The 17,614-nt window shown below is 49.3% G+C and overlaps 1 protein-coding gene across 2 annotated transcripts in view; it reads left to right on the top strand.

The window, feature by feature from the left end:
* Positions 1-17,614, top strand: part of GCN1 (GCN1 activator of EIF2AK4) — a 728,660-nt gene that overhangs the window by 569,789 nt on the left and 141,257 nt on the right. For both annotated transcript variants that reach the window (XM_078667658.1, XM_078667659.1), the window contains exon 49: positions 25-294. In XM_078667658.1, coding sequence (XP_078523784.1) covers positions 25-294 — 270 coding nt within the window. The remainder of the gene's footprint in view (positions 1-24; positions 295-17,614) is intronic.

The raw sequence follows: 17,614 nt of genomic DNA, 5'->3' as shown, positions 1-17,614 counted from the left end.
ATTACACTTTTGTGTTTCTTGCAGGAGTTGGCAAACTGCCAAGCAGTGATTTTGTCTGTGGAGGATGATGCGGGACAGAGGATTGTCATTGAGGATTTGTTAGAAGCCACTCGCAACTCTGAGGTGGGCCTGCGGCAGGCTGCTGCCACTATCCTGAATATCTACTGTGCAAAAACAAAGGCGGACTACACTGCTCACCTTAGAAACCTGCTCTCTGGTCTTATCCGTCTTTTGAACGATTCCAATGAAGTGGTTCTGAATGAGAGCTGGGACGCGATCAACGCCATAACCAAGGTGAGCTACGACATGCTTTTTATTAAATGTTCTTGAGATCCTAGAAAATCACACTATTTTGCTATTATTTAGTGACTAAAAAACAGTTAATCTGAGGCATAATAGCTGAAAATGTAGTTGGCTTTGTCTAACGTGCTTATTTTGGACCCTTTATTTTCTAGCTGGTGCTCTTGATATAAATTATCTAGCAGAGTTCCATACCACCAAACTTCATTTCACAGCTACATTTTACTGGCACACACATCTTCAAGGAAAGTTATATCCAAAAACAATCTTTTGAAGAGTTTGTGTTTAGTGGTTTGTTTCTGTCCAACTTGTAGGACCAAATGACTAAATAAGCACATTTATATAGCATACATTGGTTGTCATTGTCTCCCCATTGAGAGGTCCATAACAATTAGAAAGTCCATTTGCACTCAATCAATATCCAGAGAGTTATCTGCGATTTTGATCACGGTGGTGTTGGCACAAGGAAAAAGATCAGTTGTGTTTTTTCTAAAAGTGACACTTCACCAAGGTTTGCCTGGAGCTGGCTTGCGACAATCACTTTGGTTGGGCCACATCTTTTTTGCATTATAAGGCTGCATCTTTTGGTGACAGAGGGACACACCCTCCAGAGGAGAATTGTAGCAATAAGTGAACAAACTAGTGAGAAAATCACTGAGAGTAGCGAAAGACTAGCTATCAGGGCAGTGCAGGACGTAGTGGTTTCCTATAAAATTATCAGCATAGAACTCATTTTCTATGGAACTTAACAACTCTATAGCTAAATCTGTCCTGCCAGTAATGACATTCTGTTATTTTATGGCTTGATGGTTATTTTTTAGCTGCATTTTGTAATGGAGAAGATTGGCAGGAGAATATTGTACAATTCCCTTGCAAATTTAAGGCATAAAAAGAATTGTTTTTAGCACTGATGAGAACCAGCACCTAGAGCAAGTTATTGAACATGGATGAGAAGTTAGGGTCCTAAAGTAGTGTGCTCAGGTGGGCAAGGAATACTAAAGCGTTTAAGTATGAATAATACTTTGGTTAGGTTTGAAAATAGACCTCTTGAGATATCATATGCTTCAAATTGAAGATGAGGCTATGATAATGTTCATAATAGCTAATTTATTATAGAAGGTACTCTTTCCACACAAAACTGTAACATCAATATGTGGAGACAAGGGTATATATGGACCAATTATTTGAATTATTGTAACAGTGCCAATCTTGTTCACCGTCTATCGTTTGTAAATGTTATTGAATTGTTTCACACCAGTCGCCCCTTTTATTGTGCAACACAGACAGAGTCTACCAATGGCAGACTCTGTCTTTAGCCATTGAGATTGGAATCTTAAAAATCAATGGCCTGCCGATCTGACCAAGAGTGGCCAGACCTCTGTATCTTTGCCCTTCACATTTTTGTAGCTTGTAATACCTTTAGTTGCCTGTAAGCATGTTTAGGTGAGCCAGGATCACGAGTGAAACCCAGAGCAGGTAATACAAAAACTGAAAAACATTCAACCAGCTGAGATTGTTTATAGTTTTATGTTGAAAGTCATTGTAGGAAGCTGGCTCTCTATGTGCTGTACCAATAATTGGTTATATTGTGTAAAGAGTCGCGAGATTTCCCCAGAAGTGTACAGGGCTCAATGTAAATTCAGAGTGCTCGATTTGTGGTAGTGTGGTCGAGCAGCCCTAGGTCTAACAGATTAGTGTAAGACATCTGTTATGCTTCTTTCTAGATTTATTTTAAGACCAAGATGTATGTTCCACGGTAAGATTATTTTTCAATAAAAACACTTTTCAATTTAAGAAGTGGACACTTAGTGCAATTTCTCATTCAGCAATGTTAACATAGGGGAGGAAAACAAGAATACAGTTTTGAAGGTAAATACACTACTTACAAATCCAGTCTTTGGGGTTTAAGGTCAACACCAGGCAAGGTTTAAATTAGTACCACATCTGCACCACCAGTGGCACGAGGGTGCACGAGTGCAGAGGTCAAATTCGGAGTCTGATGCCCAATGTTAACGAATGACTGGGGATGATCGAAGATGTGCTGCTCACAGGTAAGTAAAGCAGGGCCAGGGGTCAATTTCCAGGGGTTATGGTATGCACAGGGGGGCTACAATGCAGCACCAAACTTCCAACCTCCGCGGCACAGGGGCGCAGAATGCCAATATAACACCGGGTGCTCGTTGTAAAGTAGTGGGGGAGGTAGGTGGTGAATAGAGGCTATTGGCACTGCCAGGAGGCTGAATGAAGAAAACCCACAGCTGCCCAGGTACATTCTTATGCTAGGGGACATAGTGACACCGTTGCTCAACCTCCGCAAGGCCCAGGGGCTTCGGGTGCAAGAGTGCCGTATGTTGTTGGGAACAGTTTACTAGGCAGGTCGCAGTTGTGGGTGGTCGTTGTGCATAGGCTGCAAGCATTGACTTGAAGTCCAGCAGGGGTCCGCCCACAATGGACTCTTGCCCAGAATCGCTGGGGTACCTTTGCAGGACCGGTGAGCCACTAGGACTCGGGGAGTGGGCCTCGGGTGTAGAGATGGGTCTGGTAGGCGGTTTCACAGTTTCTCAGGGCAGAGTTCTTTGTTCTGTAAAGTTGGTTTCTTCTGGATGGGTGCGCTGTCCACCAGAGATTGTGATCTTTAGTGAAGAGAGGCAGTCCTAATAGGATTTTGGAGGTCGCTGGGCCTGCAGGACAAGTAGACTTTTCTAGCAATGGCAAGAGGCAGCGGACAGGCCAGCGGGGCTGCTTGCAAGTCAGTCACTGGTCCTTCCTCTTTCTTGCTATTGTGGCTGTTTGGTGTCTGGGCTTTGTAGGTTGTTAGGAATCTGATTTCAGGGTTTCGGCGGGGCTACCTAAATACTAGTTTGAGAGGTGTTACAGGGAAGTGACAGGTTGCGTAGTTTTCCTGGGGTGTCTACACCCTCCTGGAGTGGAACATAGCCCTGGCCCTGATTGGAAAAGTCCTACCATCTTCAAAATGATGGGCACTGAAAAATGTGCTTCACTTCGCCTCCAGCACATGAATGGTCGAGTTGGCAAAGTGGGACACACCTCCTATTCTCACTTAGTTTTCCAGCTGGTTCTCCAGCCAAAAGTGTTGGTTTGAACCGAGGGCTACCATCTGCTGCTAGCAATAGAGGCTGGGATGGCAATATAAAGGCGACAAGGCCTTTGAAGCTTCCCTCTCAAACACTGTGTCTTCCTGGAGGAAGAGGTGTGACATCTCCGCCCAGAATGGGCTTCGTTTCTGGCCTCTGAGAGCAGGGACTCTTGACCCAGTAGTCCAGAAACATGTCTGGTGGGGGCATGCTGCCTAAAGCCAGTCAGAGACCACACCAGGGTTGGTTGTTTTCAGGTTCACCTCTGAGATGCCCTCTGAGCACATCTTAATAAATCCTACACTGGCATCATAGTGGGTTTATTAAGAGGAGTTTATTTGGTACCAAACACTCCTGGGTTCAGTGAAGCCATCATGGGCCTGGTGAACTCGAGCTGTCGAGTTTCCATCCCGTGTGCTCTCTGTGGCTTCCCTGGCACTTACAATATTAAGAATAGACTTAAATATTGTAGGGGCATATCTGCTCATGCAGCTGTGCCCACACCTAAGATATAGTGCACCCTGTCTTAGGTCTTGTAAGGCCTGCTAGAGGGGTGCATTACCCATACCTTAAATAGTGCTGCTTTGACATGACACACAGGCAGTGTGCCATGTTGACTTTGTTGTTTTTGTCTGCACCAAGGCATGCAGGCTGCAGTGGCAGTTGCAAGGCCTTGGTGAGGGGTCCCTAGGGGACCCTCTTCAGTTCCAATGCCCTAGGTTCCAGCTGTACCGTTTACTAGGGACTTACAGGGCGGTTTGAAGTTGTGCCAATCGTGGTACAGATTAAGAGAAAGAGCTTTGGCAGAGGCCCTGTGCACTTTCAATTGAAACCACATCATTTTCCAGGCAAAGAGTGGGGGGGCATGTCAAAAGAGGCACTTTCTCAGTCATCTTACAAAGCTTTGAGCAAGATACATGTAGCATAATCTCAGAAACGTTTTGGAAACTAGCAGCCATACCTTGGAGTTATAGTTTGATAAATGCATTATAGCATAGTTAGGGTATATAGCTGAAGTGCTGAAAGGTGACTCAAATCCATTGATAAGTCTAGTTTGAGAGGAATTAAAGGACAAATAATCCTTACCAATGATGCACCTCTCCTCGCCCTTGCTTATCGAGATCTCTCTTCCTAGAGACCATGCTAACAACACGGAGCAAGTTTGCCAATGCAACAGTTGATTGTGTTATTCAGCGACTAAGTTCTGTAAGAAACAAGATGTAGAGTTCAAAGTGAAAACTAATATCACTGGTGTGCTGAGTATTCCAGACTACAGCTCTGGCATTAACTAACCATACAACTAAAATGGACTTTGAGTTTAAAGGGCATGATGCCTGTTCTGGCATTTGGTGAGATGGTGTCTCAAAGATGTTAAAAGGAGAAGGGTAGATTTCCTGCAACCTCAAGGTAAATTTGTGTGTGTTCAAACTACAGGGCATTGTACTGTTCATACTTAAAAAAAAAAAAAAAAAAAAAATAATACATTTCGATACACTGGTGGTGTCAGTACATTACAGACCCCATCACACTGCACCTTTTAGTTTGATTGCTTTTGTTTATTATGTTAAGGTGACTTTACCCTGTTTATTATTCAAATATTGAGCTGTAGGAAACTGCCACTTTTCGACACTGTCATCTCCACTTTTTGCCTGGTACATGATGTGATTTCGACTGAAAGTGCACTGGGTGCCTGCTAACCAAGTGGTCTCCAGGGCCAGAGCTCTTTCCCAAAACTATGCAATTGTTCCCCCAATTGGCAAAACCTTTAGCAACCTCTGTAAGTCCCTAACAAATTGTACCTTGGTACATAGGTCCTGGGTACTAAAGGGGTCTCCAAAGGGCTGCATCATGAACTGTTCCACCAAAAAGGACCCCTCACCAAGCACATGCAAGACTGCCATTGCAGGCTGCGTGTCTTCGTGCTGACAAAAGTTAAAACACAACTTGTCGCACATCCCTGTGTGCCACATCCCCTACCACTGCATATTATGTTTATATGTCACCCCTATAGCAGGCCTCACAGCCCATTACATGTGAGGGCATACCTGCACGAGCAGATAAGCTCCTGTGCTGGTCAGTCTTATTACTGCCAGTACAAATGACAAGGGAAGCCATTTTAAAACATGTGCTGAACACTGGTGAAAACGAGTTCCCCAGCAACATGATGGTTTCACAGAAATTAGGGATGTTTACTATCAAGCATCTTGTATTGGTAAGCCCACACTGATGCCAGTGTTGGATTTACCAATACATGCACCCAGAGGACACTTTAGAGGTGTCCCCTAAAAACATACCAGCCTCTGGTGTCCTTACTGACTGGTTTCTGCCAACAGAAAAGTTGTTCTGACCTCCTAGGGGGAGAACCTTTGCTCTCAGGAGACCCAGAACAAAAGCATGTCTGGGAAGAGGGTGTAAGAGCCCCTCCTACAGGCAGTCCTGCTCTTTAGCCTCATTGTGGTGGCAGCATCAAAGAAGCTGCCACCATTGGAATGCGTATCTAGCTCCCCTCACAAGAGAGAAAGCCACCCACCCCCCTGTCCAGAGCCCCCTTTTCACCTGGACTGGCTGGAAAATGAGCTAGTCAGGTAGGTGTGCCACCTCCAGGCTAGCACCACCCCTAAGGTGAGCTACTGTGATGGGGACACCATTTTTACAGAAGTAGCCATCTTTGTGATGGCATACTTAAGAATTGTATGGCAGGATTATGCCCACTTCCAACAGGAAGTGGTTATATAGGGAGCGTAGTCACCCCAAGGGTCAGTAGCCCATTGGTTACTAGCCTTCACTCCCCTTAAGCCCCTAAATTAATTTATTTAGGGCAGTGCCTGGCAGCAGAGAAGCAGATCCTGGTGACCTAAGAAGAGGGAGGACACCGAAGAGCCACAAAAGCCAAGAAGAGAGAAGCAGCGGCAGAACTGGTAACAACCCTGTCGACCTGTCTGCATCCCTCATCAAAACAGCGCCAAAGTCGACTCGTCCTGCAGCTATGACTCCAGAAACCTGTGAGGACTACCTGTCTTCGAAAAAGACTCGGGACCTTCCGTGAACAGCAGACATGTTCTAAAGAATCTCCAACAGAGAAGACTCTAAGGCTTCTGGAATCTCCAAAACCTGACACCCAAAGCCACCACTGCACCGAGTTGATGTGGGCCACTGGTCTCAATAAGGTTCCCTAGCTCTCCAGAGCTCTCCTAGACTCCACAACATCATCTGCAGCCTCTCCATGCAGGCCCCTCCTCAACCGTGACTGCTCTAGTAAGGATTTACCTGCACTTGGAGAAGAGCCCTAGATGTCCCCCAAGCATCGCTAGGCCTGAGCCCACTTACTGGTTCTGATCGACTGGCTTCCGAGCCAGAACGTGCAGCCTCTTTTTATAGTGACCGATCCCCATTGAAATGCATTGGACTCCCGATGCTGATTTGCACCCTGCTGCACTTGTGTTGCTGGTTGTGTACTGTTAGTGCTGTCTTGGACCTTGCCCACCATTCACCTAAACTCCTGGAGATTGGTCCTGTAAGTCGATGTACTGTACCTGTTTGCATAACTTATTCTTCCTTCCATAGGATAAAATTGCAAAACTCAGAAATTGCACTGTCCACATTTTAAAGTAAAAAGAATTTATATTTAAAAACGGAATGATTTTTCTCTGATGCCAAATCATATATAAAGATATTGGCTATATTTATAAATTGGTGTGGAGCCCCTCCTTGAGTCGTGTGTGTATTAACTAGTGTCTTGCACTCTATGTTAAGCCTAAGCCTGCTCAACCGCGCTACCCCCTAACAGACCACTTTGGAATTGCATAGCAAGCCCCTGTTCACTCATAAGGTAACCCCTGTACTCTTTACATGGTATATCAACTTATTGAGCGGTCATATAAAGAGCCAGCTTCCAACATGAACCCTTCCCCTTATCGTTCTATTATTACTCAACTTTGACTTGTAATGTTTCATAATGTAGTGGAGTTGAAGTAATGGCCTTTCTGATGGATACATCTGCCAGTGGATTCCTCACCTTGTGACTATCCCCCTGCGTCAGCAACGTTCGGAAAATTATTTTGTAGCACGCTGGCGTGGACGACGTCATAGGAGCACGTCATCGCGCGCGACTCCGACTGACGTCACTGACTCCTTATTAGGCCTACGTCGGCGTGATGACATCAGTTCCCTTTTTTCCGCGTCGTCAACGCTAACGGTTTCGGGGAATCTCTTTAGCTATTGGTAACTTTGTTACTGTTTTCCTTGTCTTTTTGCTTCTTTGTCTCGTCGAAGATGTCGACTAAGAAGACCGGGCGGCAAAATGATGTCGATAATGGACCCACATGAAGAATGTATTTGGTGCCTTAGTTCAGACCATGACGACAAAGGCTGTTCTTCATGCAAGAAAAGGATCCCCAAGGCTCTTCGAGAGAGGGAAGCTAAACTTCTGGTGGCGAAGTTAAAAGGAGAAGAGGACTTCAAGATCGCGTTAACAGAGGAGGAGCTTGGCGGGCATCCGAGATGGCCGCTTGAGCACAGCGCTCTCCGGACCCTCGCCGCTCCCAGCATTTTATCCTGACTGAATCCTGATTTCCTGCAAGAATTCATGTGGAGGACGTTTGGCTGATGACCCTGGCACTTTTCAGAAATCGATTTGGACATTGGATTCCTGAGATATGGTGATCTGAGCTTTTGGGCTCCGCCCTTGAGGTGCGCCCGGGACGGGGTGCGGTTCTGTGGCCGTCCTGGAATTGAACAACAGCGGCAGGAGAACGAGCCTTGTGGGTCCCCCTCCTAAGTTTCGGTTTCGATTCTGTTTCGACTTGGGCCGACAGTGTGCGTGTCGTGCAGGGACTGATACTTGGAGGCAGATCGGCTGTTGGGCCTTCCTGTGGACTATTTGCTGGTTTGGCGACCTCTACCCGTGTGGTGCCCCTTTTTGAACCTTTGGTCCTCGATTTGGTGTCGGGCCCGTTGACCCTGGTGGCTCGCCTTGTGACGCGTCTTCAAGATGGCGGGCAGAGGGGACAGGGAGACGCGCAAGACGAAAACACCTCTGCGCGGAGCTCCGGTTCAATCAAATGTTATGGACCGCTATACCCATTCTAAGGGGTCCCCCGGAGCTGCCCTGCCTGGTCCTATTACAGCGTCTGATCGAGTTTTGGAGGAGTCGGCGGAGCCCTCCCTGCAGGACATTATGGGCGCCATTTCGGGCGTGAGGGAATCCATCGGCCTACAGTACGAGGCCTTGGCCCATAAACTTGACACTGTGGCTATTGAAGTGAATCTGATTCGTGCTGATCTCTGCAAGACGAATGAAAGGGTACAATCATTGGATATTAAATCGTCCAGCCTTACGAAGGACGTATCGGAGCTCCAGACGGAGGTTGGGAATCTCCGTCGGGTGAACGACTTCATGACCCGACGCCTGGAGGATTTTGAAAATAGGGCACGTCGCTGCAATGTCCGTCTGGTTGGTGTACCGGAGAACCCAGAACCCCACTCGGTGGATCTCCTGGTTGAAGATCTGGTCTTGAACCATCTTGCCCCTTCTGGTCTTACTAAGTTTTTCACAGTGGAACGTGCATATCGTGTTCCGGGGGGCAAAGGTAAGCCGGGAGCCCCGCCGAGACCTATTGTGGCGAAGCTTTTCCACTATAGAGACCGGGACGCTATCCTGCAGGCTTCGCGGGTGAAGGGCCCGGTGGCCTTTGAAAATGCCACGGTGAACTTTTACCCGGACTTTTCCCAACAAGTTCAGAGACAACGGATGGAATTTCGTGGTGCCAAGAAACGTCTTCGGGACCGGGGCCTACGCTATGCTATGCTCTTTCCCACCAGGCTTCGGGTCGAGTATAACGAGCGTACCCTTTTCTTTGATCGACCAGATGTTGTTAATGACTGGCTGGACTCCTTGCCTGACCGCCCTCCTGAGACCGAGCCCGCCGCTCACCCTGGTGGTGCCGAAGGTGGTGCGGAGATCTGACTGTTCGGCTCTCATGTCTTACTTTGAACACGTTTTCAGGAGTGTTGGCCGGCGTTCCTCTACAGCATAATTATTTTGTCTTTAGTTTGTTCCTTTTAGTTCTTGGTGTGGTCGGGGGGCGGGTGGAACGGGGGCCTTTCCTCCTCCGGGGTCTTTGTGTAGAATAGGGGTCCTAGGGCGACAGGCACACTGCAGGTTGGGGTGGCTCTTTAGCTTTTTGCAGGGGTGCAGGGTGGGGGGTGTTCCTTTTCAGTTTGGGGGAGGGGGGTTGGGAAGTTCTTTCTTTTCTGTGTGTTGTTTTCAAGGCGGATTGCTCCTGTGTTTGCTGCTGTTTCTGATGTCGTGCTCATGGACGTGGGGTCTTGGATCGGGTGGATGGGATGGGGGATAGAGGGTTAAAATTCATTTCCTGGAACGTTAACGGTCTGGGAGATCGTATTAAGCGCAGTGTGGTTTTGAAATGTATACGACGTTTCTCACCGGACATTGTTTTCCTGCAAGAAACTCATTTGATTGGAAATGTTTGTTATGCAATGAATAGGTGGGGCTACCGCCTTGTGGCACACTCGGGGTTTACCTCTGGTTCCAGGGGTGTGGGTGTCCTTGTTCGAACCTCCCTCCCCCTGGCAATTGATGAGGTGATTCAAGATGACCGAGGGAGGTATGCGGTCTTGGTGGGTAGATATGAGGGCCGCACCCTATCTCTCTTCAATGTATATGTCCCCCCGGGTTTGCAGACTTCTACTTTCACTGATTTGGGCCGCGTCTTGTTGGATCTCCCTAATAGTACTCTCTTCCTGGCCGGTGATTTTAATTCGGTGCTTTCCGGCCTTCGCGATCGCCATCCCCCTAGGGATACTCCGGCTGCTCAGCAGTGGTTGGGTGGGTTTCTAGATACCTTTGGCCTTGTGGACTGCTGGCGACTGTTGCATCCCACTCAGCTTCAATACACATTCCACTCTGGGGCACATGGCAGTTTGTCTCGGCTGGATTATTTCCTGATGCCCGCGGCCCAGTCGTCGGCGGTCAGTGAGATTTTGCATTTGCCGAGGGGTATCTCTGACCACTCGCCGCTCTGGCTTCGTTTTGAGGTTGGGGTGGAGGCAGCGGGCCGAGTTGCTCCCATTAACCCATGGTACCTTTCCTCCCCTGAGACCCGTAGCCTCTTGCTCAAGTCCATGGATGCGTATTTCCTGGACAACGAGGGGTCGGTCTCTTCGGCTGTGTCCCTGTGGGAAGCTTTTAAAACGGTGATTCGTGGACAGGCCCTTTCCTTGATTGTTGAAGCTAAGAAAGCCGGGAAGAGGGAGGTGGTAGACCTTGAGGGGGAGATTTCGGCTTTGGAGGACGAACTGGACTCTGGTGTCACACCTGAGAAACTTCACGCCCTGGGTTTGAAACAATTTGCCTATAAATCCCTGGTCACGGACGCTGCAAAGGTGATGTTTCGAGAACAACAAGGCAGGTTATATGATGTGGGTGATAAAGCGGGTAAACTAGCGTGGTTGGACAAGAAAGAAAGAGTTAATCGTGTGGTGCCCGTGATTCAGTCTGCGAGTGGTGAGAATGTGACTGACCCGATTGCTATTGTTGATCGTTTTGCCGAATACTTCCGTGTTGTGTATGCTCCCGTGTCTGTGAGGGATGTGGCTGATTCTCGCCTTCTGTTGCGTGATATAACTCTGCCCTGTGTCTCCGACTTGGACCGTATTGCTTTGGACTCCCCTTTTACGGCTGATGAGATAGCTACTGCTATCCGTTCGCTCCGCTCGGGCAAAGCATTGGGCCCGAACGGGTTGCCTATTGAGTTGTACAAGTTACGTCCCGATAAGATGGCGCCGTATCTCCGCGATATGTTTTTAGAATCCCGAGAGCGGAACATCCTTCCCTACGATCAGCGTCTGGCGACGATAGTCGTCATCCCCAAAGATGGTAAACCGCGGGACCTTTGTTCCTCATATAGGCCTATATCCCTGTTAAATGTTGAACCCAAGGTTTTGGCGAAACTTTTGGCGTCCCGTCTTCTGTCGGTTCTTGGTGACCTGGTCCATCCGGATCAATCTGGCTTTATCCCGCATCGCAACACTGCTTTGAATCTACGTCGCCTTCACGGCGTGATAGCGAGGGCGGGGCTGTTGACGGAACCGGCCATTTTGGCGTCTTTGGATGCCTCTATGGCCTTCGATACTGTGGAGTGGCCCTATTTATGGGCGACTCTTGAGAAATTCGGATTCGGGTGCGAGTTTATTAGCTGGATTAAATTGTTGTACGCGGAACCTCTGGCGCAAGTTGTGGTGAATGGTAGGGTGTCGGCTCCCTTCTCCTTGGGCAGGGGCACCCGCCAGGGTTGCCCCTTGTCTCCGCTGCTGTTTGCACTCGCTCTTGAACCATTGGCGGCGTGGCTTCGGTGGGAACCGTCCCTTAAAGGGATTCGTTGGGCCCCGGACTTTGAAGACCGTGTCTCGCTTTATGCGGACGATATCCTCTTGTATCTTACCTCCCCTCGTAAGTCTTTATCCGTTTTATTTGACGTTCTCGCGTCATTTGGTGCTAACTCGGGCCTTGTAATTAACTGGACCAAGTCCTGTGTATATGTTTTATCTGGTGTCTTGCCTCCGTTGCCGAGTAGACTTCCCATTCAGGTGGCCCAGGATGGCTTCAAATACTTGGGGATTTTTGTTACTTTGGACTCGTCCCTTCGCTTTGATCGTAATCTCCTTCCCCCGTTGCTTAGACTACGTTTGGACGTTGCCCGCTGGCGTAAACTTCCCTTATCTCCTCTGGGTCGGGCGGCCCTGTTTAAAATGATGTCATTGCCGCGATTTCTCTACGCTCTCCAGAACTTTTATGATCCTATCCCTAAGACCTATTTTCGGGAGATTGAGAGTCTTCAGAGACAGCTTATTTGGGATGGGCGTCCGCGCATTGCTCTCGCGAAACTTTCCATCCCGTGGTATGACGGGGGCATGGCGCTCCCCGACATTAAGAGATATTATTGGGCCTCCCACCTGTCTGCTATCAATCACGTTATGTTTTCGCCGGGTCGTAATCCGGCGTTCGAGATGGATAAACTTCAGCTCCCGGGAGGTGATTTTAACAGAGTGCTTTACTCTCGCTCCGCTGGGCGCCATCTTGTGGGACCTACATTGACTGGTTTGACTGTGTGGCGCGCTGCGAATGTGAGCTTGGGCTGGGAAGATCCCTTGACGTTGGCGACACCGCTTTATGCTTCGGAACGTCTGGCCGGTCTCTGGTCTACCAAGGGTTTCGACCGTTGGGATGTGATTGGGATTAGTAAGGTGGGTGATGTGTACTCTAAGGGTTCTGTGCGGTCGTTTCAGGCCCTCCAGGCTGACTATGGCCTGAATGGTCGGGAGTTCTTTCGTTATCTACAGGTCAGACACGCCCTTGCTTCGGTATTTGCTCCTGGTGAGATTCCGCCTGATTCTTCCCCCCTTGAAGACCGTATCCTTGACGGGCATCTTCCTGATAGCACTATCTCCCTGATCTATAAAAAGTTGATTAATAATCGGGCCGACCTACTGGTCCGACTTCGGGAAGCGTGGGTGGGCGATGGGTTGGAACTTGATGATGAGGACTGGCAATCGGCCCTCTCCTCCCCGAAGGAGGTGGCTATTCCGGCTCGTCTCCGTCTGGTTCAACTTAAGATCCTTCATCGGGTGTACGTTACGGGACCGCGTCTGGTGGTGATGGGCTTTTCCTCCGACGGGTTATGCAAGTGTGGCTGTGGTTTGAGTGCAACTTTTTTGCATATTCTTTGGGAGTGCCCGATGGTGGCTGCTTATTGGACGGCTGTGCTTGAAGTGATGGCTGTGGTGACAGGTGTGTCCTTGCGTCCGGAACCTCGTCGCTGTCTTTTGAATGTTTGGGAACCCACCGACTATTCGGTGGCCCAGACCAGATGGGCCACCCTGGGTTATATGGTTGCGAAGCGGGATATCGCGCAACTCTGGGGGGCCTCTAGGCCCCCTGACGTCTCGAAATGGGAGGATAATATGGACTGGTCCATGTTCCGTGAGAGGACTGTCTATGTGGCCAGGGGCAGACCCGGGGCGTGGACGAAGGTTTGGGGTCAATGGAATGACTACCGTGGCGACATTTGTACTCCTCCCCTTGTAGGCACTGCTGAGATTACCCTGTCTCCCTAGGCGAGCGTTCCTGGAACCCTTTATACAGGGGTTGTGCTGGTGTTTCCGGTTCTCCCCTCTGATCTCCTCGCCCCTCCCCCCCCCCCCGATCTCCTTGGAGCTTGGAGCTCCGTTTATGTTCTCCTGCTGCTATACCCCCTTTACGTCCTTTGGGCTGACTGACAGTACTATACTTTCGCCTTGTTGTGTGCTTGTTCTTTCATATAAAATAAAATCTGTATTGTCCTGTATTTCGTGGGGAGTATTGCATTGTTGGTCGATTGTTGCCTCTGCGGGCAGGTATCTTGTATTTCGACTCCTCTTTAGCGGCCAGCCCGTGTGGTTGTAGGCCCATCCTTGTATTTTCTTGCTTACTCCAATAAAGGTTTTTAAAAAAAAAAAAAAAGATTGCGTTAACAAAAGGCGAGGTTGAGGTCAAGATCCTGCGCGGAGTCGCCTTCGAGGTCGTCTTCTGATCATGCTTCGAAGTCAAGGAAGAAGCATAAAAAGCGAAGACATGGTTCTCGACATCACTCCGGTAGTGATTCGGACTCGAGACCGAAGTTACCGAAGAGGAGACATGGAAAGGATGTAGTGTCTCCATCTCCTGAGTTGGATCCAGTAGGTGAGGCTTCACCTTTAGAGTCACCGGTTCATTCTGTGGCTCCGGTTTCGAATCCATCTCTGGCGCCGTCTCCAGCTTGAGAGGAAGAAGAGGCTCCAATGCCTGAGGGTTCGAAGACTCCGACCCATCCAACTGTAGAGAAAGAGGTGAATCTGGAGCCTCAAAGGGATCGGCTTGGGGGTCCTTACCCTACCTTCCCAGCTCCAGGTCAGGTCCCTACTTCGTTTTTAAATGCGATGTATTGAGTCTATTTTAGAGCCATGTACCCCTCTGGTGCGCCTTCGGGTCCCATGGGTCCTCTAGCTTATAATTTAGGAGTTCCTCACTCCTATGCTCCGGCTCCTTTTATGCCTTTCATGCCGGTGCCGACTCTGGCTTGGCATTTCCCGCCGACGTCGTCGTCGACGCCGAAGCCTTCGATGCCGATGCCATTGTCGCCGACTCCGATTCGACCTCGAGAGCAGAGACCTGTGCCTCCGGATTCGATCCCGACGCCGGCACCGGCTCCGTCAGAGTCGTTCACGGATCCGACAGCGTGGCGCTTGAAGGAGAGGTCCACAAGGGATGCTCAGCGTCTTACAGAGGAGCAAAGATATAGAGAGGAGGCTGAGGCTGAAGTGGAAGAATGAGAGCTTCAGGAGGACTGTTTTGATGATTTGAGGGAAGCCAGGGGTTTGGAGATTTCCCCTGAATGGGAACTGTCATCTTTGTCTGTTGCCCCTTCAAAGGACGTTACGCCTTACCACATGGTTATTAAGAAGGCTGCGGATCTTCTAAACTTGACCTTGCCTACAGTTGAGTATAAGTCAAATCTCTTGACTGAGGTCCTCCATTCTCCAAGTTCAATTGTGGAACCATTACTTCCTTTTAATGAAGCTCTAACTGAGCCTATAATGGAAGTGTGGAACAAGCCTCTAACCGCTCCTGCAGTGGCAAAAGGTGTTGCGAGGAGGTATAGTGTTGCACCTGGGGATCCTGAATTTTTAACATCTCACCCTTTGCCTGAAAGTCTGGTTGTTAAGGCAGCTTGCTCGAAAAAGGCTGTTGCTGCATTCCCTCAAGTGCCTGCGGATAAGGAGTCCAAGAAACAGGATCAGACTGCCAAGAAAGTCTTCTCCTCAGCAAGTATGGCCTTAAAATCGACAAATGCCACTTGCCTTTTGGGGAGATATATATATGCTCTGATGGACTCAGTGCGACAGTTGGCTTCTAAAATTCCTGAGGACAGCAGGAAGGATTTTAATGAAGTGTTGGCCGATACCCAGGCAGCTGCACGTCAAGTGATTCAGAGTGGGCTTGACACTGCTGATTCAGTTGCTCGCATCATGGGAACTTCTGTTGCCTCTAAAGGGCTGCCTGGCTGAAGTAGTCTGACTTTTCTGCTGATGTTCAGGCAGCGTTGTTGGATTTGCCTTTTGATGGTGTTGGACTTTTTGCTAAAAAAGCTGATGCAGCTCTGGAAAGGTTTAAGGACAGTAAGGCTACTGCCAGATCTTTGGGGCTGCAGACCAGAGGTTCGACAGCTAAAAGGTACAGAGGATTTGGACGTTCTTCCTTTCGTCAATCCCAACAGCAGCAGCAGCAGCAAAATACGCTGTACAAGTCGTACAGAGGCAGGCAAAGAGCTCGTCCTAGAGGTCGTCAGGCCTCCTCCTCCTCCTCCTCTACCTCTTCCCAACCCCCTGCCACCACAGCAAAGCAGCCCTAGATCCGCCATTCCGGATCATGTGGGCCCAGTGGGGGGCCGGCTTACCCATTTTCTACGAGATTGGGAATTGATTACATCGGATCTTTGGGTTCTCAATCTCATGGAGAATGGGTATGCTCTTCCCTTTCGGGAGTTTCCCCCCAATTACCCTCCTGGACAAGGTTTTTGTGCGGAGGACCACCTGCTGCTCTTGCAGGAAGAAGTCCTGGCTCTGTTCAGAAAGGGTGCGATAGAGGTGGTTCCAGAGCAGGAGAGGGGTCAGGGGTGCTACTCCCGGTATTTCCTGATCCCCAAAAAGGATGGCAGACTTCGTCCAATCCTGGATCTCAGGATCTTGAACCTTTACCTGAAGCAGGAGAAGTTCAAGATGCTCACCCTTGCGCAGGTTCTTCAAGCGCTGTTGGAAGAAGACTGGATTGTGTCGATCAACTAGCAGGATGTGTATTTCCACATCCCCATTCTGGAGTCGCACAGGAAGTATCTCAGAAGGTCAGGGGTTCTGGTATTCCCTTATCTGGACGATTGGCTGATCAAAGCAGAATCTCCGGAGAGAGTGCTCCATCATTTGCAAGTCACAATTCAGTTGTTGTACAGGTTGGGTTTTTCAATAAATGTACCCAAATCTCAACTGGTGCCCTCCCAGCGCAACCTGTTCATAGGTGCAGTACTGGATACTACTGTATGTCGGGCATTCCCTCCACCTCAAAGGATTCGCAACATACAAGCAATGATTCCTTTATTTCACAATGGAGCGGTTGTTCCAGTTCTGAAGGTCCTTCGTCTGCTCGGTCTGATGGCTTCTTGCATTCTGTTGGTCAACCATGCACTGCTGGCATACTTGCTCACTTTGCCACTGGATTCAAGCAAGCCGGGCTGAAGACGGCTGGAATGCCAGAAACCGGTCCTCGGAAGCTTGTTTCCGGTCCAGGGAAGGCATGGCTTGGCAGTTCGGGCTGGACTTTTCCCATGAGGCACAGGGTCAGACTGATTTGCATATAGCCATGTCTGAACTGGGGTGGCAGAGGTGGCTAAAGAACTGTGATGGATCAAACCCAGATCTTTTGACTGGGTGTGAGTGTTTGATTGGTTCAGATGCTCCGTCCATCACCACCCCCTTTTGTACCTGCTGGCATATGAGGGCACTCCAGTGGTGCCTCCGCCGGCAGTTGTATCAACACAACGGAGAGCCCAGGGTGTCCATCAGGATCTCCAGAGAAACTGCAGCGGATCTGTCTTGGTGGAGTGTGGAGGGCACTCTGTCTCAAGGAAAGCCTTTCCAACTTCCTCCAGCGGTGGCCACAGTGATAACGGATGCGTCCACTCTAGGGTGGGGTGCTCATCTGGGGTATCTGGAGATCAAGGGTCTTTGGTCTCCAGAGGAAAGGTTGCTTCACATCAACCTTCTGGAATTGCGCACGATCCGTCTGGCTCTCAAGGCCTTCCTCCCTTCCCTTCACGGGCGTTTGGGTCAGGTCCTGACGGACAACACCCCCGCGATGTGGTGTGTAAACAAGCAGGGAGGAGTAGGGTCGCAGTGTCTCTGCAGAGAGGCTCTGCGTCTCAGGTCCTGGGTTCAGGATCATCAGATTTGTCTGATGGCAAATCATCTGGCCGGAGTTCTGAACGTGCGTGCAGACAGTCTCAGTCGGCAGTTCTCAGCCAGAGGTAGTTTGTCACGTCTTTCGGACGTAGGGGACTCCTCAGGTGGACCTATTCGCCACTCACAAGAATGCTCACTGCCCGTCATTTTGCAGCCTCCAGTATCCGATGCAG

The sequence above is a fragment of the Lissotriton helveticus genome, chromosome 11, assembly GCF_964261635.1.
Source record: "Lissotriton helveticus chromosome 11, aLisHel1.1, whole genome shotgun sequence".
NCBI classification, from domain to species: Eukaryota; Metazoa; Chordata; class Amphibia; order Caudata; family Salamandridae; genus Lissotriton; species Lissotriton helveticus.
The sequence above is the reverse complement of the archived record's forward strand: the minus strand, read 5'-3'. Positions and strand labels throughout refer to the sequence as shown.